The 27,811-nt window shown below is 53.5% G+C and overlaps 1 protein-coding gene across 2 annotated transcripts in view; it reads right to left on the reverse strand.

The window, feature by feature from the left end:
* Nucleotides 1-3,053: 3,053 nt before the first annotated feature.
* Nucleotides 3,054-27,811, reverse strand: part of RTN4RL1 (reticulon 4 receptor like 1) — a 30,179-nt gene continuing 5,421 nt past the window's right edge. For both annotated transcript variants that reach the window (XM_053961026.1, XM_053961027.1), the window contains exon 2: nt 3,054-5,271. In XM_053961026.1, coding sequence (XP_053817001.1) covers nt 3,917-5,271 — 1,355 coding nt within the window. In that variant the 3' untranslated portion in view covers nt 3,054-3,916. The remainder of the gene's footprint in view (nt 5,272-27,811) is intronic.

The following is a 27,811-nucleotide window of genomic DNA, read 5'->3' on the forward strand; positions in this document are numbered from 1 at the left end:
CACTTGGGCTCATGTTCAGCCACTGTTGACCAGCACCTCCAGGTCCTTTCCCACTGGGCAGCTCTCCAGACACTGCCCCAGACCTGTAGGGGTTGTTGTGACCCGAGTGCAGCACCTGCCTCGTGGCCTTGTGGGACCTCATCCCACTGGCCTCAGCCCATCGTTCCAGCCCAGCATCACCTCAAAGTGGCCCTGGTGCTTCCCACCACTTTGGGGATCAGCTCTCTATTCCTGCCAGACACCTTGGGCGTCTGGGAGCAACTCTAATGAGATCCCAAGTTTCTCCAATTTATCTCCAGCCTGAGTCAGACAATCTCTGGCAAGTCTGGGTTGTACCTATGTCCACTCAACTGGAGAGCTGCTGCTTCAGAGGAGAGGGGATTTCTGCCAGGCCTCAGAGCAACATTCAAAATGCATGAAGACATGCTGTAGGAAGGAGCTGGGGAAAAGACACATGAGCACGAACCCAGGGCCGTGGTGAGCTGAACCACGCAGCTGGGAAGTTCGTTATCGAGCCTGAGTGTCAGAGCATGCCATAAAAATTTAGTTTATCCTCAAAGAGCTGTGGTCGTGGAAGAAGGATGGGAGCAGGGAGGGATGGCAGCTAAGGAGGAGACAGGAGGAATACCAGGAACCTGTGTGTCCTGGTTTGGGCTGGGTTAGTCGATTTTCTTTCTAGGAGCTGTGGTTGGGTTTCGGATGAGAATAATGTTGATAACACATGGATTTTTTGATGTTGCTCAGCAGTGCTTCCCCTGAGTCAAGGACTTTTCTGCTCCTCTGAGGATGCTGTGGGGCACAATAAACTGGGAAGGGACAGCTGATCCCAGTTGGCCAAAGGGATATCCTAAACCACATGGAATCATGGCCAATATATAAACTGAGGGTCACTGGCTGGGCATCGGCAGGTGGTGAGGAACTGTGTTGTGCATCACTTGGTTAGCATATTCCAATTCTATTGTTGCTATTATTATTTCTCCCATTTCTGTCCTATTAAACCAGCCTTATCTCAAGCCACGAATGTCACTAGTATTTTTCCCAATCCTCTCCTCCATTCCAGCATGGCCGTGTGGTGTTCAGCAGCTGCCTGCCAGGTTAAACCACAATGCCATGTCAAGAGACTTCTCCTATTTAGCAGTGTATCATGTCTGCCTTCTGGTTTTTAAACAGTTGCCTTTATCACTAGGAGTTAGAGCACTTGATTGACAAGGCTTGTAATACACCATGGAGTTGCCTTTATTTTTCCTACATGTTAAAGGAAAAGATACTAAAAATACAATTATGGTTTTGAGCCAGGCGTAGTCTGTTCTAATATAATTCATCTCAAAGACTATCCACCATGCCTGCTGCACCCAAATCATTTATAAAACATTAGCATCTCCTGTGCTGACATTTCACTCCTATATTACAGGAGTTACACACAGACTTAAAAAAAAATTAATAAAGTGCTTCTCTTCTTCATTCTCCCACTGAGAGCTTTGATTTCCAGAGTATGAAACGAAATAACCAACATAACAACATGCTCCACTTCTGAGGGACAGTGCCAGACTGATTCAGTTGCTATTGGTTATAGAGAGTAGGACATGAGGGAGCTATTTCAGATCACGGATTATTTGTTCTGGCTGCATTGGACATCCCTTTAGTGGAGCTTTAGAGCCCTGTAGACAGAGAAGTTTGGGTAGGAGCTGGAAGGCAGAGGGCTTGATGAAGTAACCTCTTCCTTTCTCCTCCCAGAATTACTCTTGCTATTCCCCAAGAAGGGCGTCTAAAAGAGAAGCATCCAAGCCTCTGGCTTTCCTCGCTTGCAAGATGGACAGAGGAGGCCGTGCCCCTCCAGCGTCCCACTCTCACCATCCAACTGCTTGTAAACACAAGTGCATCGGGGAATTTTCTGCTTCTCTTTTCAGTGGGAGTTTCCCTTTCCATTTCCAGATACCTCCAAGGGATCTGCCACTGTGTAAATACCCTCTCCCCTTCCTCAAAGTGGTTGGGAGGGCAGATTTCCCCAGCTGGCCCATCCTTCCTGGGGCTAATTGTGTGTCTGATGGAAAACTGCAGTTGTTTTTTTTTAGAATTTCCAGCCCCACACCTGAGCCACAGGCCCAAAATACCACCACTGAGATACAGTTATGGAAAGAACAGAAGCCTTTTCTTGTCCAAGACCACTTTTATTTCCCTTGTTTCATTAACTTCAGTGTCTGTTTGGTCTCACATATCCACGCTGACAAGGAATTCACACCAACTGCAGAATTTGGGCAGCACCTCCCCGAGCCCACGGGTTGCTGTGGGTGGAGCTGCCGGCTCTGCCGTGCCCCCGACCAGCAAACACATCCTTCCAGCACATGGTTTTACCCAGGAAGAGGGGAACAGGATGCCCTGCTCCCTCTCCTCCACCTCCCCACAACCCCCTTTGTACAGCTCTCTTGGACCACAGATTTCTCTCTCCTGCCATGGACCAGAAGCCTCGGGCACCGCGCTTCTCGCCGGTCCTCTACAAGCTGTAGTTTCTCCCTACTCTGACTCTTCCAGAATCTGTTCCTTTTAAGAAACAAAACCCCTCCTGACTCTGTCAGGTCTATCTGCAGCCTGGGAGCTGCTCCTTGCTGCCCCAGTGAAAACCTTAGTCCAGCTATGAAGGTCCACTGCCACGGCTGGGAAGCCTCTCTCTGCCTCCAGCCCCAAAACCATCCCCTTTCGTCCCCGGGGCCTCGAGTGCTCTCCGGAGACAGAGCCCTACGGCTCTATTTATTTGGGCTAATTAATCTCTCTCTCTCCCCTCCGCCAGTTACAAATTAGGGTGTAAGGGTGAATTTTGGCTCTCTGGGTATGGAGACTTTGCTGCATCGCACACAACCACCCCCCAACCCCTCCCAAAGTTTAGTGCTCTGAATTGCTGAGAACATTGGTCCGTTGTGGTTCCCCCGCGTGTACTGAGCCCGCCCGATGGCTTTCAGCATCTGTAGGCACTGCTGCCGGTTTGTTTTCTCAAGGAAAAAAAAAAATCATATACTGGTCTGCTATAAATTCAATAATACAATCCTTAGTTCTGAAGATACAGTTTCCATATAGTTTATAAACATTGTAAGACACACATATGGATAATTGAGGGGAAGAGGGGGAGCCTGTGCAATTGTTGGGGTTTTTTTCTCAGATGTGTGAACATGGTTACAAAAAACACACCTCCTGCAGGTACCTCATTTCTTTATGTGTTGGGTTTGTTTGGGTTTGGTTTTTTTTTTTTTTTTTATTCCACCTCTAATCAGTCTTTCCTTTGGTTGTCGGCTACTCCAAGCCCAGCAGGCAAGCCCTGTTCTGCTGTAATGCCTGAGATATTCAGGGGTTTGAGATTGTCTTCCAAGAGATTCCCAGCCAACTTTGGCCTCTGGGTTTGGAGCCAAAAGGGCTAAAACGTGGGAGAACCAAATGTCCTTATTACATCGGTATCAGTGTCCTTGCACTCACTTTCAGAGAGAAACAGTGTAGGCTTAATCGGTGATGGTTTTTACAGCAATTATGTTCCTTCAGGTAATTGGAGGGGTCGTTCGGAGCGCTCTCAAACGAACGGGATTTCACAAGAGCATGGATACAGTCCATTTGTCCGGGTGTTGTCACCGACGCATTGGTTACCATCCCTGTTATCTGCTTTTTGTAAGGTTGGCTTTTTTGTTGCCATTGTTGTAGGTGCTCGGTTAGGCTGTTTGTGACAAGGTGTGATAATGCCTTTTAATCTGCTCCCGCTGTGCTCGGCACAGTCCGGCCGGGCACGGAGACAACCCTCAGAAGCCGAGACAACGTTCTTCCCTTCGCCAGGCCAACGCTGAGCCACGTACAAAAAAAGAAGAAGAAAAGAAACTCTGGTCCTTTGTAGATTGGTGGCAGTACAGCTCCGCTCCGTCCGCGGCCGGGGCTGGGGGGCTCAGCGGATGACGGCCGCCAACACCACCATAAAAACCAGGAGCGACGCCCTGAGCCCCGGGCAGCCGGCGGCCTGCTGGACCCCGCTGGGCGGGCGGATGGGCGTCCGCCGGGTGCACTTACCCTTGCGCTTGGGGGACAGCGTGGGCATGGCCCCAAAGCTGTATTTGTGCTGATAATCAGGCACATAGTCTGGGACCTCCTGCCCGTTTTTGCGCGGCCCCAAGGACACCGGTTTGGAGGTTCGGTTACGGCTTTTGTGGCTGGTGCAGTTCTTGCCGGGTTTGCGGTAGCCCGGCCGGGAGCCGGCGGGCTGGTTGCTGTGCAAACTGTTCTCAGCCCCTCGCTCCTTGCCCTTCTCCTTGGAGGAGTGGTGAGGGTGGTGGGATTTGGAGGCTCCTCTGTCCATCGTAGAGAAGGTGTGTGTTTTCATCTGGTGGAGCGACTCGGACCCTGAACAGTTCCTAAAGTCTTCTGCTCTTAGCACCTTGAGGTCCTTGCCGTGCATCTGCTCAGGGGACTCACAGATGACGCTGGAGCTGGAGCCTCTGAACCTGTGCAGCCATTCCCAGAGGGAACGGGCTTTGCAGTCGCAGCTCCATGGGTTCCCATTCAGCCTGAGAAACTCCAGGGCTGCCAGGTGGGCCAGGCAGTCCCCGTGCAGCTCCGAGAGGCTGTTATTGAACAGGAAAAGGGTGGTCAATCTTCGGAGGTCATGAAAGGCCCGCCTATGAATCCACTGCAGTTGATTTTGATGGATGAGCAGCCGATCCAGGTTTATTAGTCCCCTGAACGTGTTCTGATGGAGGCTCCAGAGCTTGTTTCCATGGAGAAAAAGATGGCTGAGGTTAACCAAGTCAACAAAAATATCATCCTGAAGGAACTCAATGTGGTTGTCTTGCAGGTAAAGGTATTGCAGGTTGTGGAGGCCACCGAAAATCCCGCTGGGGAGAGAGCTCAGCCCGCACTTGTACAGATACAAGGCATGGAGTTTCACCAGCCCTTGGAAAGTGTCTGCAGCTAAAGCCCTTAAGTAGCGGTTGTCCCCCAGGTCCAGCTCTTCCAGGTTGATGAACCCGTCGAAGGTGTTGGGGTCGATGAAGGTGATGTTGTTGGAGTAGATCCAGAGAGTGACCATGGAAGGGCTGAAGTGGCCCCGCAGCAGCAAGGTGATCTGGTTGTTTTGGAGGAAGATCCTCTCGCTGTCCTCGGGGATGCCCTCGGGGATGGTGACGAAGTTGTGAGCCTGGCAGCTGACAGTCATCGGGGAGGGGTAGCACACGCAGTCGGTGGGGCAGCCCAGGGCACCGGGCACCTTCAGCCCCAGCAGCACCAGCAGCAGCTCCGCAAACCCCCCTGTGCGGAGAGAGGGGAGAGCGGCGTCAGCGGGAACCGGGCACCTCCCGCCCACCCATCGCTGCTGTGGAGACTATTCCGGGTGAAAAACGCCCCCAATTAGCTCAGCCCTCCTCTCTGCTCATGAATTACCCACGCGGCTGTGATGAGTAGGCTCATCACCCACGGCAGTTAAAACGTGATGTATGGAGTACTCCCTGCCTCCTCTCCCTGCCTGCAACAGGCGGCTGGTTGTGTTCCCAGCCCGGAACAGGCAGGAGAAACTTTCTCGGTGAGAATTCACGCTGGCAGCGCAGGCAGCAGAGCCCCTGGCCTGCAGGCAAGGAAACGCCGCGGTGTGAGAGCAAACAGAGGAAATTCAAACCCTCGCAGGTGCCCCCCACTCCTCTTGAAATGCATCTGTTAAATCGCCTGCACATATCGGGAGAGGAGAAGCTGCAGAGATTCAGCAATTCCCAGTGAACCACCCAAAATTACATGTGTGCAGTGCATCCCACTCCCCCCAAAGGCACAGACCCATCCCCACCGTCTCCTTTCACTACAGTTGTTAGACACCACCATCCACCCCGAAACCCGAGTGATTTACAGGGAAATATGTTGTCAGCAGTTGGTGGAAAAGGCTGAGCCGAAAACTCCGTTTGGAAGTGGGATGCTCAGACATATTTTTAAATGGATGTCCTGTGGCAAAGCATATTGCATCCTCTAATGCTACAGTATGTGCCTGTGACTGGGGCTTTCTCGCAGCAGAGAGGCAGAGAACGAGGCAGAATCATCCCCTCCCTCTGCTCAGCTCCTCAGAGCTCCGCTTTCGCCGCCCCGCTCCCGTCTCGCTCCCACTCCTCGCACCAGGCTTGCTTTCAGGCTATTCCTTCTGCGCCGAGTGGCTTTTCAGACTCATTGCACCAGACTTGTCATTTCTCATTCAGATTTTCCTCCTAGATTTGGCTTTTTCCTCTTACATGCAAAATTTGCTCATGTCTAATGAATTCTGCCTCTGGACTTTACAGGGAAAAGGAGTAACAGCGGAGCAGCGCACAGCTGCCGGTGCCATCCTGCCCACGAGTGCTACTCAGCTTGTACTAATCTGAAAAACGAGAGTGGAAGTGGAGTTCATCTCTAATTACTCCACGTCGTTATCACCAGCTAGTCCAAGAGCCAGGACCCTTTGGGCTTTTACAGTCCCTCTTTTCAGTGCCTACAGCCTAATACGAGTTGGAGGCACAAAAACCTCACTGTTTTCTTATTAATTGTGTTTGAAATGTAACTGCATGATTGCTGTTACCTTTTCCCTGGTATGGAGATCTACTGCCATTTAGTTAACAGCAGTGACCTGTCCATCTAGACCCATCCTTTCAAGGCAAAGTTGCCACATATTTTAGATAAACTGGGTTATTCAGGCTCTCCATAAATCACCAGCAAGAGCCAGTCATCGCTGACTGGGCGGTTAATAGGAAAAAAAATAGCATTGCTGCCCAAAGCATCGGATCGAGCCTTGCCTGGGAATGGGAATGAGGGGGATGACTTCCAGGCACTGCCCTTCAGAAACGAAGCATGGGCTACCAGGAGGGATGTCTCATCCCTGCACCACTGCCAAAAAGGGCTGGTGAGTCGGGAACGCTGAATTCGCGACAACTCCTACGGCTGTGTAGGAAAAGGAACATTCTCCAAGTCACTGCCGTAGCATTTTGGCTTTGCTGTCGTGCCTCTGCACGATGAGCGAGGGGCTGCGCTGGTGGGAGCATCGTGCTGAGTACCCAGCGCTCCCTGCCAAAACGGGAGCCCTGGCTGCCACTCACAGCCTGGGAAACAGCGGTATCCTGAGGATATTGTGATTATCCTGCGATGGGAGAGACAAAGCAATGTTTGCAGATATATTCTGCTGGGTTTTTTAACTCGAGGATGTGCTCCACCAAGGTGGGACGACTCCACGTCCCCCGTCTTACCTCGGTGGCACCGGAGCACGGCGCCTTCCGTAGGTCTGACGTTTTATTAGTAAAACCCTGCCAGGCACAAGTGCTGTGACGATCTCCCACATGCAGAGTCTGTTATTGCAAATACCAAATCACAAGGGTCTGAATCAATAAACCATCTCCCAGCTACACGCAGCAGGTTGGAAGATTACATATTGCTTCCAAACAACAGTTTTATGCGCTCTTCCGTGACACGACAGTTGCCAGGCTAACGGGATTACTGACGGGAGGTGGAGCCGGGCAGGGATCTGGGAGCATACAGGATTTCATGTATAGGGATGGTGATGACAGGAGGCTGTTAGCAGCACGTGGTGATGGACCAAGGCAGCGCAGGCCTCCCTGGAGCATGGCCAAGGCAGAGGCTCCTGCCGAAAGGGAACGCAGCGTTTAACAGCTCGCTGCCTGCAGGGATAACTCCGGAGGTAAAGGTCAGAGGGAACTGAGTCCATCTCTTTAATTAACAGGCAGCTGTGAGTTAATGGCTGGAGCTCCTATGGAGAGAGAGATGGGATTCCTGCAGCCAGGGACGGCGGTGAGGATAGGCTGGGGTTGTTACTGGTTCTCAGCTTCCCGAGAATAGGATGGTGGGAAGAGAAGACAGGGATGTCTTTCTCCCTGTTGCATCTTGGGAGTAAGGAGAATGGGGAAACAGAAGGATGGGTACTTAGGAAAAAAGAGGTGAACAGGATTTGGATAGGGAGTAGGTTTACGTTAGGTATAATGAAGGAATTTTCCTTGCCAGGGTGGTGAGGCATTGGCACACGCTGCCCAGAAAAACTGTGGCTGCCCCATCCCTGGAAGTGTCCAAGGCCAGGTTGGATGGGGCTTGGAGCAACTTGGTCCTACTGGAAGGTGTCCCTGCCCTAGATGTTCTTTGAGGTCCCTTCCAACCCAAAGCAATCTGTGATTCTCTGAAGGTCTGGACTCCCCAGTGGATGCACAGCAGGCCTGTGGTCTCATCAAGGAGGCCTTCCCTCCAAGCCTGTAAAGCCTGCTGAGTGCTTAGTGCTGTGAGAAGCTGCTCCTGGCATGCTCTGGGACTGGTCCCAGTTTAGATCTGGGAATGAGATCCCTAAAAAGCAAAGAGGTCATGAAGCCCCTGAGGCTGGTAACACCAGCACTGGGATATCCAGCAGCCAAATCCCACTGGGGCGTGACAGCCAGGAGCACTTGGGTCTCACTGGGCTTCCCAGACTGGAAAACACCATGGGAGCCTCCTGAGGGGCCCCAGCCCAGCTCTCCTGAGAGTTTGACCCTGTCTAACTTGTTATCCTGACTCAGCCCTTTCAACTTCATCTTGTAAAGGTTGTGAGGTACACAGAGGGTCACCAGCCCGAGTGTTGGAGCTCACCGGGGAGGGAGAGCTTCAAAAGCAGCACAGAAAAATCCTCCAGAAACCTGCTGGTGAAGTGAGTAAAACCAAATCCCCGCTGACACGGATAAAACCAGCAAAGGGGTGTTTATCTCCTGCCTTTCTCCCACTGATGTGCTGTGTCACCCCAGCCTCTGCTCGCCGAGTCCTTCTGCTGCCTCCTGCTTCTGACTGAGGTTTCAGCGATTGGAATGAATTCGTCTGACTGTCCAAACCATTTCCCATGTAACATCCCTCTAATTGGGCATTAATTAGGCATCAGTTAATGAATGCTTGAAATAATTTATCTTTGGATGCGTCCAGTTTGCAGTCTTACTTTTAACAGCATTAGACTCATTATTAGATTAACATCGTTATAAATGTTCTCCATTACCTGCTTGTTTCCATTGTCTTAGCCTTATTACTGAGAGTGAAAATCACTCCTCCCACATGCATTATTGATGAGTAAGGACTTTCTATATGTAGCACGGGATTAATTGTTATACAGTGTAATGCATTTAGTGTGAAGCCTCAATTTGTGCAAGAGCTGAAGGCAGCCAGAAGAATGCAGACGCCCGGAGCCAGCATGATCAGCCAGACACTGCACATCTCTCTCCAGCCCAGACCGGGTTCCTCCCAGGCCGGTGCCAGCACAGGAAGAAATTTGAAAAAAAAAAAAAAACCCTGGTTTGATACCCAGGATCAAAGATAGATGGTTTGAAGGGTTGGAGCACTTCTCTGCCACCACGGCAGGGACTCTTGACTGCAGTGCCACTTGCTCCAGAGAGCCATGTGTACCTGCCCCAGCAGTTTTCTTGCTTTTTGAGGTTTAGAACACTTTACTGTACCTCTAAGCCAGGCAGGGACTCAGTTTCTTTAGAACATGATGCCACTTACTTCCATTAGGAGGCTCAGACTCGAGGCCAAGACATCACCTAGGGCAAGGATGGCTTTGTCCCTGGGGGGATGCACCTGCAGAACAACCCCTGCCACAAACTCCAGCACCCCCTGCCCATTCCCTCTTGGCAAGCTGCTTCTCTCAGATGGATATTTTCACCTCTCCACCCGGACAAGCTTATATGGGTCAGAGCCTGTCTAATTCTCCAGCAGGAGAATCCGCTCTCGAGGATGGAGCAAGTTGCTTCTCTTCCAAATCTCTCCTAAACCCGCCATCTGCTTTGGGAGACCCATCTTAGCTCATGTCTACATGCAACTTGACTGCCTGCTTACTGTGTCCATTACCAGGGCTGCTCAAGCTGTTAGATTTATAAGCTCTTTAAAGCAAAGCCCTCGTCTTCTGGTTGCTGATTTATGTATCTTTACTGCCATAAAACACTATGCATAGCTACTACATAATATAAATAATAATACTTAACTGGAGTGCGCTACAAGTGGGGAGAAAGCATCTGCTCACAGGCGGGATTATCAAAAAGAGAGAAGCTTCCTCATCGCTCACCCTCTTTTGAGGCCAAACTTACACCTGCTCTAATACCAGCACCTCATTGAGCTCTAGACAGAGGTTTTCCTGTCCTGTTCCCACCCTGGATCTATCAAAGGATTTTTCAAAATCCACCCCTAACAAGCTGGTGCACAAAGACATGACTACAACCCCCGGGGGGAAAGTACACTTTGAAACTTGGGAACGACCTCAGAATTGGATGTTCACATAGAGAGAAACTGTTGTTTAGGGAGAAAAAGCAGCCTCAAATGCTCACAATTTCATCAGCTAAGTGAAGGACGATGAAAGGCAAGGACAGAGTAACAAAAGCAACTGGGCATGAGCCAAGAGCCAAACTCAGGATCTGGGATGGTTCAACAAAGCAGTGTCAGACCCTGCTTAGCAGCTGCAGGGTTTATTCCCGATTATTCTCTTTTTTTTTTTTTTTTTTTTTTTTTTTTTTGCAACACAGAGGATAAAATAAACATGCCCATGCTGACTGTCACAAAGCCTAAATTCCCCAGTGAGCAGCAGCTCCCTTCCAGCCTCTGTGCAGAGCCCCTTAGGTGCTGCCCCACGGTCCTGCAGCAGGAACATCCTCGCTGGCATTGCTCCCAAAACATCAGCTGCAGCTCCCAGCACCAGGACACAGCACGAGGCTTTGCTTCTGCACGAGCTGCCTTTCAGCCAGAGAGTGGCAGCCACCCATCCACCTTCATCATTTTTTTTTTTTTTTTTTTTTGCGACCGGTGTCATAAATAACTGACAGATCCCAGCTGTTTGGAGTTATGGTTTCTGATGGAGTGACAGCTGCTCCCAATCCCCCAGTCATCACCCCGGCAGTTCTGGAACATTTCAGCAACATAAAAATCATTGGAGATAATTTCGGTTTTGCATAATTTGGTTAGGCAAGCTGTGATTTAATGGCAATTATGACCTCCGAGGCAGAAGATGAGCTTGGAGGCTACTGGCTTCACAAGACTTTAGCTCGGGGTGCAGCGTCAGGGATGTTCCAGGGAGATGGCACTACAAGGAAAAAAAACCTTCTCCAGCAGCTGGAAATTGCCTTCCTTGGCTGGCAAGTGGAAACACTGTTCCCACAGGAAGAAGCATACAAGGAAATTTGGAAGGAATAGTGCTAAGGAAAGCTTTGGGAAGGGACTGGTGCCAAAAGATGCATCAGGAGGTACGTTTTAAAGAAAAGCCAGGAAAAGGCTGTAGACTGGGGAGTGCCTTTGCAAACCCTTCTGTGTCACCAGTATCTCATGTGTTAACTGGTACAAACATCCTCTTGGTCACTCCGAAAGCAAATCCTCCTCCTGTGACTGAGATGGGAGAGCTGGAATCAGGAACGGGCCGTGGCCTTTGCAGGCAGCCGCCTGCTCTGGGCACTGCCCTTTGCTCTCCCCCCTCACAGGGTTTTTCCTGCTCTGGGCTGTGTTGCCTCCTGTCCCTGGGTGCTCCTCACCCATCCCAGAGCTTCTTGGTTTGCATTTCTCCAGCTCTGACTGAAAGGAGCAAACCCTTGGGCAGCCAAGCTGTGCTGGGAGGTCAGCTGAGGATGGAGAACCGTGCTCAGGAGCTCTGGGGACATCATGGTGTTTCTGGCTGGGGGCAAAATGTGGCTTAACAGCAAGAACAACTTTTGTTTGGAGCTGAGAAAGTCCAATTCTCTCACTCCATCATGGCTGTCAACCAGCTTGGAGTTTGCTGTGAGCTCAAGCTCAGGGCGGAGGCCCAGGGCCAGAGCACCCCAAAATCCAGTCCTTTAGGGTGTTGCAACCTCAATTTACATTTGCTGACCTGGTAACTGGAGCTGTTCACCTTCCCCCACCAAAGTCAAGGCCAAGGTCACCTGGAAGTTTCTGGATGGTGGTCATTAACTCCTATTGCAGTTTGAAACCAGACCATAAATTTCATAGTGTAATAATGTAAAAATCAATAACTCTGTTTGAAACAATAGCTTTGTCTTCCATTTCAGCCGGCTCTGATATCTCCCCACAGACCACGTCCCTCTGAATCACACAAATAAAGAGAGAGGAGCGATGGGTGGTGGGGCTGCTGCTCCCCTGCCAGGTGCCCAGTCCCTCCATAGTTACAGATTCAATTAGTTCATTTATTCCTCTCTTGCAGTTAAACCCGAGGATGATTTAACAGGAAAATATAAGGAGCCTTTTATGCTCAGTCTCTCTGACATCCCGTCCAACACAGCGTCCCTGAGGCTTTCCGTGTGAGAGCTGCCCAAACCCCTGCTCTCTATTGCCATGGGCAGCAGGGCCAAAACCCAAAATACTTCTGGAAAGATGCAGAACCAACTCACACAGACAAAAAATAATGTAAGTCCGCTCTTTTCCAGCTCTGGCTTTCCGGGCGAGGGAGGTCTGGCTTCCTTTGCTTGCTTATTTTCCGTTGTTTGCTGTAGCACTGGCTCAAAATATACATCGAGAAGCAGGATTGTCTTTCACATGTTGGTGGATGTGTGATCCTCAAAAAACAAATTAGCACCGATTCACTTCTATATAGAGTGCAGCCGTCAGGGAATCACTCCTGAATTCACAGCGAAGGAAAGTAATAATGCTTCCAGCGTGCTAATCCTCTCCAAGAGCAGCCCCTGAACTCTCTCCTGGTGCTGGAGGCACCATTGGAAATTACAATTCTACTGAAAAAATAATAAATAAATGCAGAAATTGGCAGGGTTTGTGCTAGTCCAGAGGATTTGTACCCTAATGTGGAACTCCCTGTTTAATTAGCACTCCTCTCTGTCTGCATCTCCTCCTCCTGCTCTCAAGCTAAAGAAAAAGGGGGAAAAAGGAGGTCAATGGTAGAAGTGGCTGTGGGATTGAAACTTGGCTATAGAAACTTGTTTAATTTAAATGCTTCTTTCAGGACTAACACACGCAGAAACAGAGGGAGTGTAGAGTGTGTTTTCCCAGAATAATCTGATCTGCTTAACCCCAATTCTGAGCACACCTTCCACGGCAGGGATGCCCTTGGTGGGAAACTGCAGTGGGATGCTGCTGGTCCTGTAGCTGCAGGCACAGGGAACAACCCCAGCACCTCAGCTTTGGGAGAAGACTGTTTAAATCAGAGCCTGGGCTGCTGCTTGCAGCAGTTGGAGACAGATCTGGGATGGGATGGGATGGGATGGGATGGGATGGACTATTTCCGTTGGAAGGGACCTACAATGATAATCTGCTCCATCTGCCCAAAAGCTAAAGCTTGTTATTAAGGGCACTGTCCAGATGCCTCTGAGAAACTGACAGGCTTGGGGCATCAGCCACCTCTCCAGGAAACCTACTCCAGGGTCTCACCACCTTCCCAGTGAAGAAATGCTTCCTCATGTCCAGTCTAAACCTCCCTTGGTGCAACCATTCCCCCATGTCCTGTCCCTGGACATCAGGGGAGACAGACCGTCCTCTTTTCCTGGGTCTGCTGCAGGGTTTATTGTGCCCCTGTGTGCATCTCAAAAGCCACCGGGACCTTTTTGGAATGCAGGAATGCTGGAGGGAAAGGCACATCTCTCTGTGCATGGATAAGTCAAACCCTTGGGTCCTGCTGTGGCTGGAGGTGTCAATGCACACCAAGATGCTCCTGCTTCTCCAGGAGAGAACAGCATGCACCAGGGAACACCCTGAGCAGGATTCCAGGCATGGATAGGGGTTTCACCAGCTACTGGCACTGCTGTCCTGACCCCCAGCAGGCACCAGGCAGCCTCTGCTGGTCCCCAGCACAGGACAGGGCTCTGGCAGGACTTGCCAGCAGCCTGCAGTGAAGCCGGGATAGAATTTGGCAAAGGACAGGGACATCTCGAGGTCCTTGAGAAGGGACTAATAATTCCAATTGCCCCCGAGGAAAGAAATACAGGAGGATGACTTGAGCTTAGTGGATTGTCTGAGGCGTCTCAGGGGATCATCAGATACTTCCACTCCCTTTTTGTCCTGAGGTGACAAGTTTTCCTTCCCATTCACAGAAATGCAAAGCAGTTCATTCACAGCAGTAATAAGAACGATGTCCTTTGTAAAGCAGCCGGGGAGTGAACCCTTCGAGGTGCTTTACAGCAAAACAATTGCAGATGAAATGACAAAACCCACCCCAGCTGAGCACCAGCCAGATCGGTATCAAACGCTGAACAAGCTCATGTGTAGAGAAAGCAGATTCACCAGCCCCTTTCCCTGCCAGCAGCTGGCCAAGAGCTACGGAGGGTTTCTTTAGGATCAGAAATACAGCCAAAACGGAGCAAATATGAGATGGAAGAGCAAAGTGACAGCTGCCCGGGCTCTCAGTGCACGCTCGGCTGCCCCATCCAGCACACATCCACAGGAGATGGAAAAACTGGAGGCTGTGGAAAAGCGGGGATGTGCTGGATGGATCTTTACCTGGCTGGAGCCGGGAGTGGACAGCAGCCCAACAGGCGGAGGCAAAGATGGTTTCATGCAAGCACGGCTAATAGGGAGGGCATTAGTCCTATAAACTTGTAATCCTGCTGAGGACCCGACCCCAGCGGTGTCCTGTGCCCCCGAGATCCACAGGCGAATTCTGTACCGTGCCGCATGGGCTCCCTTTCATCATCCCTTTTCAGCCTTTCTGCATTTGAGATTTACTGGATGTCCTTGTGTTTGGTGGAGAAGAGGGCAAATTGGAGCCTGTCGTGTACCTTCTTCCTCATTCAGCAGCACATCATTCTGCCTGCAGCAGGGGGGAAGGAGACGGACAGGCAGGCATCAAAGCTGCTGGCTCTGTCACATTTTCTTCCCCCCAACCAAAAAAGAAGTGTTGGCGTCATTTGGAGCCCAGCCCACAGGCTCAGGTCTCTCTCCCACACCCAAAAAGGGCAGCAGCACCTTTCCCTGTGCCCTTGGTCTCCTCTCAGGGTGATGCCACGAGCACTCCAAGTGAACATCCCTGCGGGTCAGCAGCTGAGTGAGCACTGCAGATTCCAGCAAAACCCCATCCCCACTGGAGCCAGCATGCTGGGTCATGAGCACGGCTGCCTTTCAGAGACCTCTCCTGTGCTTTGCACTGAACTTTTTACCAGCTCGTGAAAAAGGCAGTGATAAAAGCAGAGCTGTGTGAATAGCTGAGCTGTGCCGCTCCTCTGGCCGGCATCCGGGGCCGTTCGGAGGCTTAATGAGCCAGTAGGAAATGCCATGTGCCCAGCTGGATGTTGGGCATTGTCACTCTCCCACACAGCTCTTGGGGTGTGTGGGGATGTGGGGGACCTGAGGACTGAGCAGCAATGCTTTGCCAACCCCTAAAATCTGAATGTTTGGAGCAGTTGGGTGCTGGGAATTAATGCGCAAGCGATGAGCGTGGTCAGGACACAGCACTCTGCTAATATCCTGCTTTGTCTCGCTCCAGTGCCGGTATTCCATCCCAAAATATCCCCCTGAACATCCCTCCGGGAGTGGACTTTGTGGAGATGCTGCACATCCCCCAGCACCAGGCAAATGCCTGCATTAAAAGCTTAATAAAAATAGCTTGATAAGGGGATGTGTTCCCATCACCGGCGGCTCTCGAGCCCGCCACCGATCCCTGTGCCTCCAACACAGCAAGGCCAAGTAATTACGGGATGGGGCTGCAAGGTCGTGACAGTCTAATTTCTATTAATTACAGCCTGTGAAGGATCCTGTCGCTGTGGAAAGGGGAGATGGTGAGATGGGAAATCGTTGCAGGGCCGGGAAGATGCTGAAGGTTGGTGGTGCCGACCGGCAGCGGCCAAAACATCCGGGCTGGCCACAGCAAGGAGGGGTTTATGGTGAGAAGCAACAGGTTGGCCTGGATGCAGTGATGGGGATGTTCTACCCTCCTCCTCCTCGTGTTGTGTTGCTTGAACGCACGTTTTGCAAAGTTAAAACAAATTGCAAAGAGCGGAAATCGGCAGTTTTAAGGGAAAAGAAAAGAAAACAAAAATGAGATCTTGGCAGAAGGATAAAGGAAGGCAACTGAAATGCTCATTAAAACTGAGGGGCCCCATCTCCCTGTCCAAGTGGCCACATCTCTGGAGGTTCCCAGATCCTTTGAAATGCCTTGTCAGACAAAGTCTTTCATCCTACCTGATTCTGGCTAAATTCACGGACCCAGAAATTTTCACTGGAAGCGTGAAAGACAGAGCAACTCCATTCTGACTTTTCACTTCCCATCTGATTGCTGTTGATACAATTTATTCCTATGACAGCATCTGCTGCTTTCATGGGTTTTTTATTCTGAAGTACAACTCATCTTTGTTAGTCCCATTTTCAGGCCTTTTATCATTTGAGTCACAACATAAAAGGCATTTAAACACTCCTGCTTGGAAACCAGGCTGGGAGAGGGTGGGAGCAAGGAGATGCCATGTCATGCCAGCCCCAGCCCTCCTCTGGCACAGGATGGGCTGCCCTGTGGGTGTGCCACAACCCTTTTGTGCTTCCACGTGCCTCCGGCCATGGACAGCAGGGATGGGGATGCTGTGGCTCCATTTTGGAGTGATCTGTGGAATCCACATGTGCTTTGAGGTGCAGAGCCCTGTAGACCATGTCTCTGCTGGGGCAGCATCTCTCTCACCTACCACTGACCCAAAAAGTGTTTCCAGGGGTTCTGTGCCCTCCTCATCAGCCAAAGCTCTCGTTAGACCACTAATTGCCTTTTGCTCTGCAGCTCCAGACCCGGCTGTGGTGCTCAGCTCTCTGTGTCCCTGCGCTGGGGGGCTCTGCCACCCCTCACTGCCATCCACACCCTTCTGAACTCACCAGGGACCCTTGTCCCCACCAGTGCCAGCAGATCCCGCTCTGCCCTGGCATCTGCCGAGCTGCTGGAGGCACCGGGGAGTTCAGAGCTACCCACAGAAAATTGGAGTCTAATAATAGCTCCGTGGTGTTGCACCAGCAGAGAGCTGGAACAGCTATGTCTGGCAGGGAGAGGCCACTGCTGGCTCCTGTCTGCTCAGCTGGAAGAACAACGCCTTTCCCGGGATCCTCCTCCCTGCAGCCCCCGCTGTGGCTGACAGACCACTCTCCACACTTCAAGGATTCCCTGCCCCAGCAGCGTGGCTCACACCACTCCCCAAACTCCTCCCCGTGCACATGGGGCACGGGGCTCCACGCCTGTGGCAGGGTCTGGACCATGTGGAAATGCCACTGGGGGCACAGAACGGGCAGGACTCGCCCACCACACCCCTGGATGAGCATCTCTGGGATGTGGTGGCTTCTCCTCCTCCTGCTTTAATTCCCCTGCCATATTTTCCACTCCAGCAGGCATTGCTGGCACCTGAGCATCCTCCAGCTACATCCCTCATCCCACCTGGTGTCACTCATCCTGGATCCCTTCCCTTGTCCCCCAGCTCCCAGGAAAGTGAGCGCAGCTGGAAACTGTGCTGCTGCTTATTGGAATAACCTTTCAGGATTCATTTAGTGCCGCTTGCTTCCACCCCACCTTTCCACCGTCAGCACTTTACTAATTGCAACTTTTAACTCATTGTGCCCAGACAGCCCAAGAGCAGCAGCTGCTGTAAGGAACGGGGTCCCTCTGCTCCTTCATCTCTCCTTCCTCCTCAGATTAAGGGTCAGCCTAGTGAAGCATGAACACCACACTCACCCCAGCCTGCATGACCCTGCTCCTGCTCCCAGCTCACCCCACAAGCTTCCTGATTTGGGAAAAGATCACCCCGGAAGACCACAAATCCCGGGCAAAATCCCAGCCATCACCTGGGAGCATAAATCAGTGCATGGCTGGGCAGGGAAGAGGCGAGAGATCCCGACGGCTCTCGGAGCACTGTCTGCCTGAGACTTATTAAATTATGGCTCTCGAGTTCAGCATCTGAGCCCGGCGCGCCGGGGACCGGGCGGGAGGGGGGTGGGTTACAGCCCCCTAATTCAATCACGGAGCACAGGCGATGGCGCAGCTGGTGGGGAAGAAGAGCTGTGGCTGTCAACACTGAGAGAACGAGGCTTCCACAGCTTTCCTGGATGGCTCTGCCCACTGACCCCTCATTTCCCGATGCACTGGGAGTGGCTCCCTGTCACTGTTAAGGGCTGGGGTCAGGTCCTGTGCTGGTGTGGGATTGGTGCCACCACAGAGGATTGCTCTGATCCAAGGCCACCTGCACTGAAAAGTGGGATGCTGCCAGCTCTGCTGCCACACAGCTTTCTGTCCAAAGAGAAAACGAGCCAAGAAACTACATTTTCAGGAAACTGAGGTGTTTTTTACATAAGTGCAAGAGCAGGGCAGGAGGAAGGTGAGATGCTGTTTCCCAGCTGACACCATGAACCAGCGAGTGTGACTAAAACTTGGGAATGCTTTGCACAGGGGTTCAGGCACTGTGGTGATGCCCATGGCATTGAAACCTCAGCAGCTGCTCAGGGAGACGAGGACACAGGGACATAATCAGGTAGGAAAGAGAGGAGAGAGCTGGGAAGGCAGATGCTTTCCCTGAAAGCATTTCCAAGGTCAACGCTTAAAAGTGGAGCAGAGCGAGGATTTGGCTCAGGCAGCAGAGCGGGACCATGGTGGGATGCTCAGTGGGAGGCCGAGGGACGCCCAGCTCCCTCGCCGGCACCAAATTGCCCAGCCCAGGGCTAAGTGAGGCACCCAGACAAGGTCATGGTCCCACCGGAGCGGCGCGGGCGGCGAGGGAGCTCCGGCTGTGCCGGCTCCTGCCTCCACGGCAGCAAATTCAATCGTGGCGAATAACAGAGTGGAACAAAATCCAGCAATGCAATAAAATCTCCCGGCGCCTTGTTCACCTGAAGCCTGGAGCCACGGGCTCGCACAGGAGGTGGCACAGCCTCTGAGGGCAACCTGGTGTCTGGGGAGCCCGGCAAGGGGAGGGAGGCTTTGGAATGGCCCTTGGTGAGCTTTCAACGGGTGACAGTTCATCCCGAGGCTCATGGGAGGAGGGGGACGGCCGGATTTCTGAGCAAGGGAGAGCTGCTGATTCCTTAAGAAGCGGGGAGGTGAAATCCAATTGTGCAGGATCCACGGCTGCCATTAACCTGTCTGTGTACTCCCGCGGCCGCCCATCCCTCTCCGCCTGACAGCCGGGGCTGCCCGGCACACGCTGCCCCGGCTGCCCGGGGATTTGTGTCTGCCTGCTGCAGCCGCACACAGCCCTGCCGCAGGCTTTTCTCCGGTGCTTCGCGCTGCCTCCAAAATGGAGCGCTGGCTAAACATCCCCTGGTGAGCTGGGGAGCGCGGAACTGATTCCTGGAGAAGGAGAAATGGTGGCAGCGAGTGATGGGCGGCTGCAGGAGGAGCTGCTGGGGCAAACCACAGCTCCCAGCTGAGGCCAGGAACGATAATCGGACTTTCCTGAAGGAGGGTCCCGAGGACATTCCTTGGGAACACCCCTTGGGCATTCAGCTTGTAGCATCATCTCCATCAAGTTAGAACTAGGGATCTTAATGGCAGCTTTTGGAAGCACAGATGGGTTTGTGCCAGGGTTGCACGTTCCTGGAGGAGGCAGCCAGGTGGGCATTAGAGGGGTCTCAAATTCAGCTCAGAGCCTCCTCAGATGTGCCAGCAGTGGCTGGCAGAGGGAAAAGGCAGGATCTGGACTCGCTTTGTTCAGCCCCACACTCTTCCCGGCCCACGGGGAGGCTGAGAGCAGGCTGGTGGAGAAGGGAAGGGAGAGGAGAGGTGGGGAGCAGGGAGGAGGTGCAGCCAGCCCCACCAACCGCCTCGCCTCTCTGCATCCCAGTTCCATTTGCAGATTTATTAAATCGAGAGCCAATTCCGACATAATTTCTTTCAAGCAGCTCCACCTCGCAGGTGTGCAGAATTTATTTGAGATAAAGAAAACCATTACAGAGAGACAGCAATCTTCAAAGACCACCTCGGAGACCTGAGAGAAATAAAAACACTAGCCCGTGCAAATGTGCAATTAAGTTTCAGAATACTCCTGCTCCATGAAAAGCTCCGTCCCTGCAGAGAACAGGCCTTTAAGGCAATTTTCCCAAACCCTATTCAGCATTCACTCAAAAATGCCTTTTTAAAACAACATGTGATTTTTTTTTTCCCTCCCCACCTCATTCCTCCTCCTCTCTGCGCTTGCTCCATCACTTCCAGGTGGGACAGAGACAGCTGTGGTGGGGATGTGGTTCCTCCCCATTTGGAGGGGGACATGAGGCACAGGAGGGGTCCCATCCACACAGGCACAGCTCTGTCACAACCTCCACAAAGCAGGAATTTTTAGAGCTAGTCTTGGTATTCAAGGGGACCATGACACCAGCATGGCCCCGCCTGGGGACAATTTGCCAACTATTCCCAGTTGAAGGATCTTCATATCCCTTATTCATGGGTCATTCTCTGCTTGGTGATTAATTAAAAATGCATAATTAACCTGTGGAACGCACTGCCATGAGGTATCGGGGAGGCCAGGAGCTTAGTGGGATTCGGGGGAGGATTATATGTTTAAATGGATAATGAGAACATCTGGTGGCACATTAACAGGGATGAAGGAGAATTAGGGAGAAGAGCTTGGCCAGCCGCCGGCACAGGGTGCGGGAGGGCGACCACGGGGCTGGCTCAAGGAGGGCATTGCTGGTCCAGCCCCAAGCCTGGCAGAGACACCAACACACCCCTGCACCCTTGGGAAGTGTGATTTTGGGAATGAGTGGGTGTGTCTGGGGATGAGGTAGTGACAGAGGTGTCACCACAGGGCTGGTTGCCTTCAGGTTGGAGGTGGCTGCCTGGGACAGCAGGATGGTCACAGTGCTGCCAACTCCTTGCCAGAACACCCAACCCAGCGGCCACCTCTTGTCCATGGAGACGAGTGGCATGACCATGACCCCTGGAGACACCCTAATAAATCAGCCACAGCGCCCTTAAAACCCCAGGAGAGCATCCATCATCTGCAGCACTTCCTGCAGGTGACACCACGCCTGCGTGCGCAGTCATCCGTGCTGCTGGTGGCGAGCTCTGAAGTCGTGGCACGCGACCAAGAATCCAAGGAAGGTGCAGGAGACACAAGAGCAACCTCAGCCAACCAGGCCACCCAGGGTATCCCAGCCCAAGGGTGTGCAGCCCATGCAAGAGGTAGTTCCTGGGGGTCTCCAGCTTCTGAACAACACGTGGCTTCCAGGACCCAGCCTGGCACACACCTTCTCCCTGTGGGCAGCATCCCTCATCCATCCCAGGCTCCACACAGAATCACAGACACCACCCACCATGCCCCTTGCACGGTGGGCACAGACCGTGTGCTTTGCTTCACTGCTTTCCCCCGGCCTCAGAAGTTTACTTAGAAAAGCCTGGCAGCCAAAGCCAGCGATTCTGAGAGCAAACTCTGGGCTGACGACAGGATTACTAAATCCCTGTCAGCAAACAGGGCTCAAGCAGCTGCTCTTTGCATTGTAAATCTGCTGCTCCACCGTTTGCACCAACTGATGGTTGTGCAAGGCCTGGGAACCACAACTTCTTGGGGTGAAAAGCACTGAGAGCTCTCAGCAACGTCCCCAAGAACTGGGGGGATCCTCAGCTCTTCATCCCACTGCATCACCAGGCTCCTGCTTTGCAGCAGCTTGGAGAAGGAGGGGATGCTCAGTCCTCCCAGCAGGACTCTGGATGCTCTCGATGTGCCTTCACCACTTTGCAGGTGATGCCACCGACTCAGCAAGATTGGGCAACCAGAGGGATTTTGGGTGTCGTGGCCCCTCTGGACTGTCTGCTGGTCCCCTGGGACGAGGTGGCCGCAGCACATCGTGCTCAGCCTGCCGAGCACGGCCGGGGCCTGCCGGGCCGGGGTTAATCTCGTTGTCACACTTTCCCTCCTTCTTGCTGGCTCGGCGCGCTTTGACCCGCTGTGAAATTGTGGCCAACAGCACTGAATATTTTAAGAGCAGCAATGCAGTGATGGCCGCGCGGCGGAGCAGCAAGGCAGGCCGGGAGCTGGGCTGGGCCCTCACCTCCCCCCCGCCACCACCAACCCATTAGCACAGTTCAGGGAAACCTAAAAAATTCAAAAGACACTGAAATATGCAGCATTTTTGCTCTCCCTGGAAATGACGCGCTTCGCTTCCCAGATGCTCCCGAGTAGGACGTTGTAAATAAGAGGCTTTATGACACAGAGGGTGTTGCCAGTGGGGCTGCGGGATGCTGCAGAGCTCAAATTGACACCCCAGTCCCTGTCCTGCCCCTCACTGGGGACAGAGCCACGCTTGGGCTCGGAACAGACCTGCACTGCCATCAACGCCCATCCTCACCAGCGCAGTGCAGCCATTAAAGGAGCTTCCCCTCTCCATGCTTGGCCTCTGCTGGCTGCTCCCTGCCCCTTTCCCCCCGGGGTGTCCCCTCGGCACATCCCTCCTCCCCTCGGCCGGGCGGGACGGACGCGGTGCCGCAGGACCTGACGCAAACACCTGTCCTCAGCACTTCTGCTATCTGGGGCACAGCAGAGCAGCAGCGGCGAGGAATTAAAAAAAAAAAAAAAAAAAAAAAATAGCCTATTTGCATAAACCTCCCAAAAAGAGGAGCTGGAGCCTGAGTCTGGAGAGCTGGAATATCAGTCAGGGACCACTGGAGCCGGTAGGAAGTGCAATAAGTATTTGGGAAGCGTCACCTGGACCTGGGCACGTTCTGCCATCAGGTCCCTGCATATCCCCAAAGCGCTGCCCCAGGGCTTGACACCCCATCTAGGAGTGACACTGGGACACTTTCGTATTCAGGTCTTAAGAGGGCAGATTAATCGCCATGTGCTGGATCTGTCATGCGCAGGGATATATATTCTTCTCAGAATTTACAAGTAGTTCTGTCTGAGAAATAAACAACTGGAGATAAAAATTACATTGTCAGCGTGCAGGTGTGATCGATGGGCAGGACAAGCCCTCGGAGTGCCGGCGAGGTGCCACTGGCACAACCTGCCCAGGGAGTGCCAGCACCTGGGACAGCTGGGAGGTGCCAAAGGGACCCCGGGAAAGGCAGTGGGATGTACTCCACCAACCCCAGCCCGTTGTGTCTCTGTTCCAAAGGCCAGGAAAAGTGGGAACAGCCACCAAGGCCATCCCCAGGTGAGGTAGATGCTGAACCCTGGAGTAAACAATGCTGGTGATGGTGACCAGGATGCAACCGTGGGAAGATGCCTGGAGCAATGCAATCTGCAGCAGAGGGGGCTGCAGCCCCCAGGTCAGCTCCTTGTAAAAGCCTCTTGGGCTCTGTCTCAAGCCCCAAATCCTCCTCTCCAGTGTGTTTCCAAGCTCAGCAATGGGCAAAAGACAGAGCCAGGCTGGCAGCCACTGGATTCCCCAGGGATGTGAGAGAAGGATTGATGCATTTACACCAAGCCCCTTTCTAGTTTGCTTTCTCCTTCATCCTTCTCTGCTTCCCGTGGCTGCATTGCCTTGGCCCGGCTTGTCAGGGAGTGACAGAGCACATTGCCTGCTGGGGTCACTCCCTGGGGAGGGACAGGCATTGGCTCCCTCACAGTTTAAATCTGAATTCACACTGAAAGCACTAAAAAAGCTCTGCGTGGATCCTCTTCCCAGCCTTCGGCATCCTGAGGAGTCATGACTCGGCTCAGCCTGCCGGGATGGAGATCCCAAAACCATCTGGGGACATCCAGCTGCCCCCGAGGCGGGTGCCTCGCTCCAGGCTGGCACCCAGCAGCTGGTCCAGCAACTGCCTTCAGTCTATTAATAAAGCTGGAGCAGCTGGTAGAGCATCCACTGCCAGTCCTCGGGATTTATCCACACGGCTCTGCCTTATCAGCCATGCTTTTCACAAGCACTTAAATTCAGGAGGAAAAGGGAAAAGTGAAATCAGATAGAAATGCAGGTCTGTTTGCTGTTTTCTCCAATGAAATGGTTCTGGGTAAACAGCAGACGCCTTTGATGAAATCCCAGCAGGCTTAAACAATAAAGCTGGTTACAAACTCAATCTGGCGCAGATATCAGATCTGAAATTGTTTCAAAAAACATGTCAACATTTTCTAATGCTGCTGCAAAACTTCCTCGGCACTTTGCCACAAGCTGCATCTGTGACGCAGGACCTGCGCCGCTGTCCCAGCTCGTGCTCCCACTGCTGCACTTCCCAGGGGGAGTCCTGCCCTGGCACCTCTGCAGCCCCCTGCCTGCTGGGAGACCCTGAGCTGCAGGGAGATCTCAGCAGCATCACCTGGGAGGCAGGAGATGCACATTCCCAGCCCCGTGCTGGGGGCACGCTGGGTTGTTTTCCAGCTGTAAATGCAGCTCCCATCCCCAGGCTCAGCTTGGCTGAGGCTTTGCAGTGCTGGAGGTCTGGCAGTGCTGGATGAGGGGCATCAGGCAGGGTGGGCATCCCCCTCATCACATACCAGGGATGGAATTCAGCTGTGGGCTCATCCCAGGTGTTACCAAGGACACCTGACTTTTCCATGGAAAAACAATTTGCAAAACGTTGTGGTGGCGGAGAAGCACAGCCTGGTGCCCCTCCTGGGTTCTGCCTCCTGTGTGCCACCTCTGCATCCTGCTGGGACACCAGGGCAGGACAGGGCTGCATGGGGATGCACAGGTCCAGCTGATGGAAGGACTGGCTGGGGGCAAGGCTTGGTCCCTCTGCTATGGGTGCTGGGCACAATGGGACCGTCCAGCACAGGGCAGCTGGGTCAGGGGGACAGGAAATCTGGCAGCTCCATTGGTGTTGGAGTGACAGGGACCAACCAAACTTGGAAAACACGCAGAGCCAGAGTGCAGTGAGGCAGGTCCTGCACTGGCGTTGCCAGGACCAGCTTGCCAGTTACCTGGCACTGGCACTTCCCAAACCCTGTCAGCACCTGGGGTGTCTGGAGGACACCAGGGGATGCAGCTGAGGGGGTGAGAGGCTGAGGAGGAGGAGGAGGCACACCCAGTCCCACCACAAACACAAACACTGTCTTGGTTCTGGCTAAAAAGCCAGTGCCAGCTCTAAAGTTATTTGGGGTCTCCCAGAGGCTCCCACCTCCATCCATAAGGGATCTGCTCCACTCATCCCATGCTGGATCCAGCCCTTCACACGCCCCATCCCACACCCCAAGGAAGCCCCCAGCCTGGAGCTGATGCCTGACACAGCTCATGTCCCGTGTGGCTGTGATGGAGCAGCAGAACCTTCATCCCTCCCAGAACTGGAAATGACAAAGGGGACGCAGGAGAGGAAAAACGGGGCACGAGGAAGAGGATGAGGAGGGCGGGCAGCCCTGGGGGGTGCAGGGGGCCAAGCCTGAGCTCCGGAGCAGCACAGGGGATGTGGCAGAGCTGACCCCTCTGCGGAGGTTGCCTTTGCCATCGATCCCTGTTGCACTCAGGCTCATTAGGGCCGGGGAGCTGCTGCGAGCGGCTGCTGGAGGAGACAGACGGGGGGAGTGCTCGCTGTGGCTCCCTGGATCGTATTAAATATTTACTTTGTTTTGTTTTGTTTTTCCCAGCTATATTGATCAGAGATGGAGTGGGGAGGGGGGTGGGGGGAGCAAGGGGATGCTGTTGGATGCTGGGAGGGAAAAGCAGAGGAAGCGACTGAGCTGGAAAACGGGGACAGACCGTGTCAGGGCGTTCCCGAGGGATTCACCTGCTCTCCCAAGGGGCACCCAGTGCTGTCACCCTGCAGAGATGCTCCCCTCAGAGCCATTCATCCCCTTCAGGGTCGGGATGGGCATCACCAGCACGCGGGGGGAGCAGCGGGGCAGCTTCCACTCCCCATCCCACACCACCCTGTCTCGAGGGATGAGGGATGGGGGGATGCCCAAGGCAAAAGCATTTCATAGCTTGGGGTATCCCCCCGCCCCGGGCTGGGAGATGCCCCCCGCATCCAGGCTGGGCCCCGGGAGCGGCCGCGCAGTCGGCACTGTTTCTATTTCGAGAGGAGCTCTACTGGAAAAGGAACAAAAGCCGAGGGAAGCTATAAATAGCCGCCTCCTTCACACCAGCGCCTCCTCCGCCCCAGCATCCCGAGAATGGGGGGGTCCCGGAGCCTGGCCCGGGCTCAGCCCCACTGCCAAACCCTCTCCACGTCTTCGAGCCAACATCTCCATCTGAAAACCAGAGGGAATAATAAGCCGGGGAATATCTGCCGCCGAAGCAGAACTGGCTCTGAGCAGCGGTTTGCCAAGTTACCCAGCGGCTCTGCCCAGCCACAGCCCCGTTCCCCGGGGGGATTTGCCACTGCCCAGCCGGGATCTGCACCCAAAAACAGCCCGCGGGGACGGATTCCACCGCCTGGGGATGCTCCTCTTGTCCCTGGCCCTGTCTGCGGCTGGCAGGGAGCAGGAGGAGCCGAGTAGCTCGGGCAGACCTACTTTCAAGGCTTTAATCCTTTTTGCTTAAAGAATCTTTTTTTTTTTTTTTTTTTCTCTCCCCTCTCTTTCTTTTTTTCCCTTTCTTTTCCTTTCCGCGCGGCAAAGATGGGGTCTGATCAGAGGAGAAACGCAGGGAGCTGACAAGCTGCGGCGTATGGAGAGAAAGGAGAAAGAAATACATATTTATTACCCTCAATTATTAAAAAATAGATAGCAGCAGATCTTAGGCCCTGGCAGAGGCACTGCAGAGTCGTTTGTCTGAGGACTATTTTGTTTTTTAAATTCCATTGAAATTATAATACCCTGGGCTTGTTAGCACAAACACCTCGGCATATCCCTGCCGAGGGGGGATCATCCCAACCCCTCTGCTGGCTCCGGTGTGCTTCCCGCAGCGTGGCTGTATCCAGCACCCGATGGGATGCCGAATTTGCAGGCAGCAGGGAGGGAAGGAGGGAGGCTCAGGGAGGCAGGAGCTGGCAGCGGATGCAGCCGGCAGCTTTTGTCCCCCTCTGCCTTCCCCCCGCGGGGATCAGAAGGGATCTGCCCGGTGCAAGCACGCACCAAATGCACGTGGACACCCAGCTGGGTGAAGGTCTCATGGACAAGATCTTCACCCAGGTCACCTCGGGCCAAAGAAGCCCCGTGACATTCTCCGTGCCCAAGGACGGGCTTTGCACCCCTCGGGTGGCGCCGTGGGGGTCCCGCGGTCACGGGGATGGGGTTTCCCCAAGCAAACCAATGCAAACGCTGGTGCAAATGCAGCTGGAAAGAAAAAATAGAAAGCGGTTCCCAAGTGCGGCACACGGGGCTGGCGGAGCCGCTGGCACCTCCCCTCCGCTTGCAGGGCTGCTCCGTAAGGAGCTCTGCCAGAGCAGCAGCAGCCAAATTCCCTCCCCAGTAAACAGCGGCTGCATCCTCCCCGTGTGATGGCGATGCCGGGACTCAGGGAGCACGTGGAGCACCTCTGACACCCTCCGGCTCCAGCACCGCGCTCTCCCCACACACGGGATCTGTTTGGATCCACGCTGGACCTCCACGGACCTGCTGTGCCATCACCTCTCCGGGGCCAAATCCCGCTGCCACCCCATCCCGCTGGCCGTGAGAGACACAGCCGTGGCAGGAAGCAGCTTTTGCCACCGTGAGCCACCAGAGCGGTCGCGGCTCTCCCGGCCCAGGCGGGAGCATCGCTAAAAGCCGCTCACCAAAGCTGGGCGGGCTCCAAGCTGCCGTGCCGGCTCCGAGCCGCTGTGCCAACAGCACCGGGAAGCAAGCAGCCAGCGGGCACATATGCTGTTAAAAAGGAAAAGGAGCTTTCTACACCAAATGGAGCATTTTCCGCTTAATAACCCCCAATCCTAATCTGCGCAAAGAAGATTGCCCCCCGCATCTTCCCGTCCTGCATCTGCCGCTCGCCCTGCCCGCACTAAACACCCGGGCACAGCCAAGGCTGCCCCATCAGCACGTGCCCTCAGCAGGAAAAGCAGGAGAAAGACCAGCCACGGGGAAAACAGGCGATGCCCAGCACTGGGCTCATCTCCTTTGTCAGCAGCGAGCCTTCACCATTTGTCATCAGT

This window comes from Vidua chalybeata, chromosome 20, assembly GCF_026979565.1.
Source record: "Vidua chalybeata isolate OUT-0048 chromosome 20, bVidCha1 merged haplotype, whole genome shotgun sequence".
Lineage (NCBI taxonomy): Eukaryota > Metazoa > Chordata > Aves > Passeriformes > Viduidae > Vidua > Vidua chalybeata.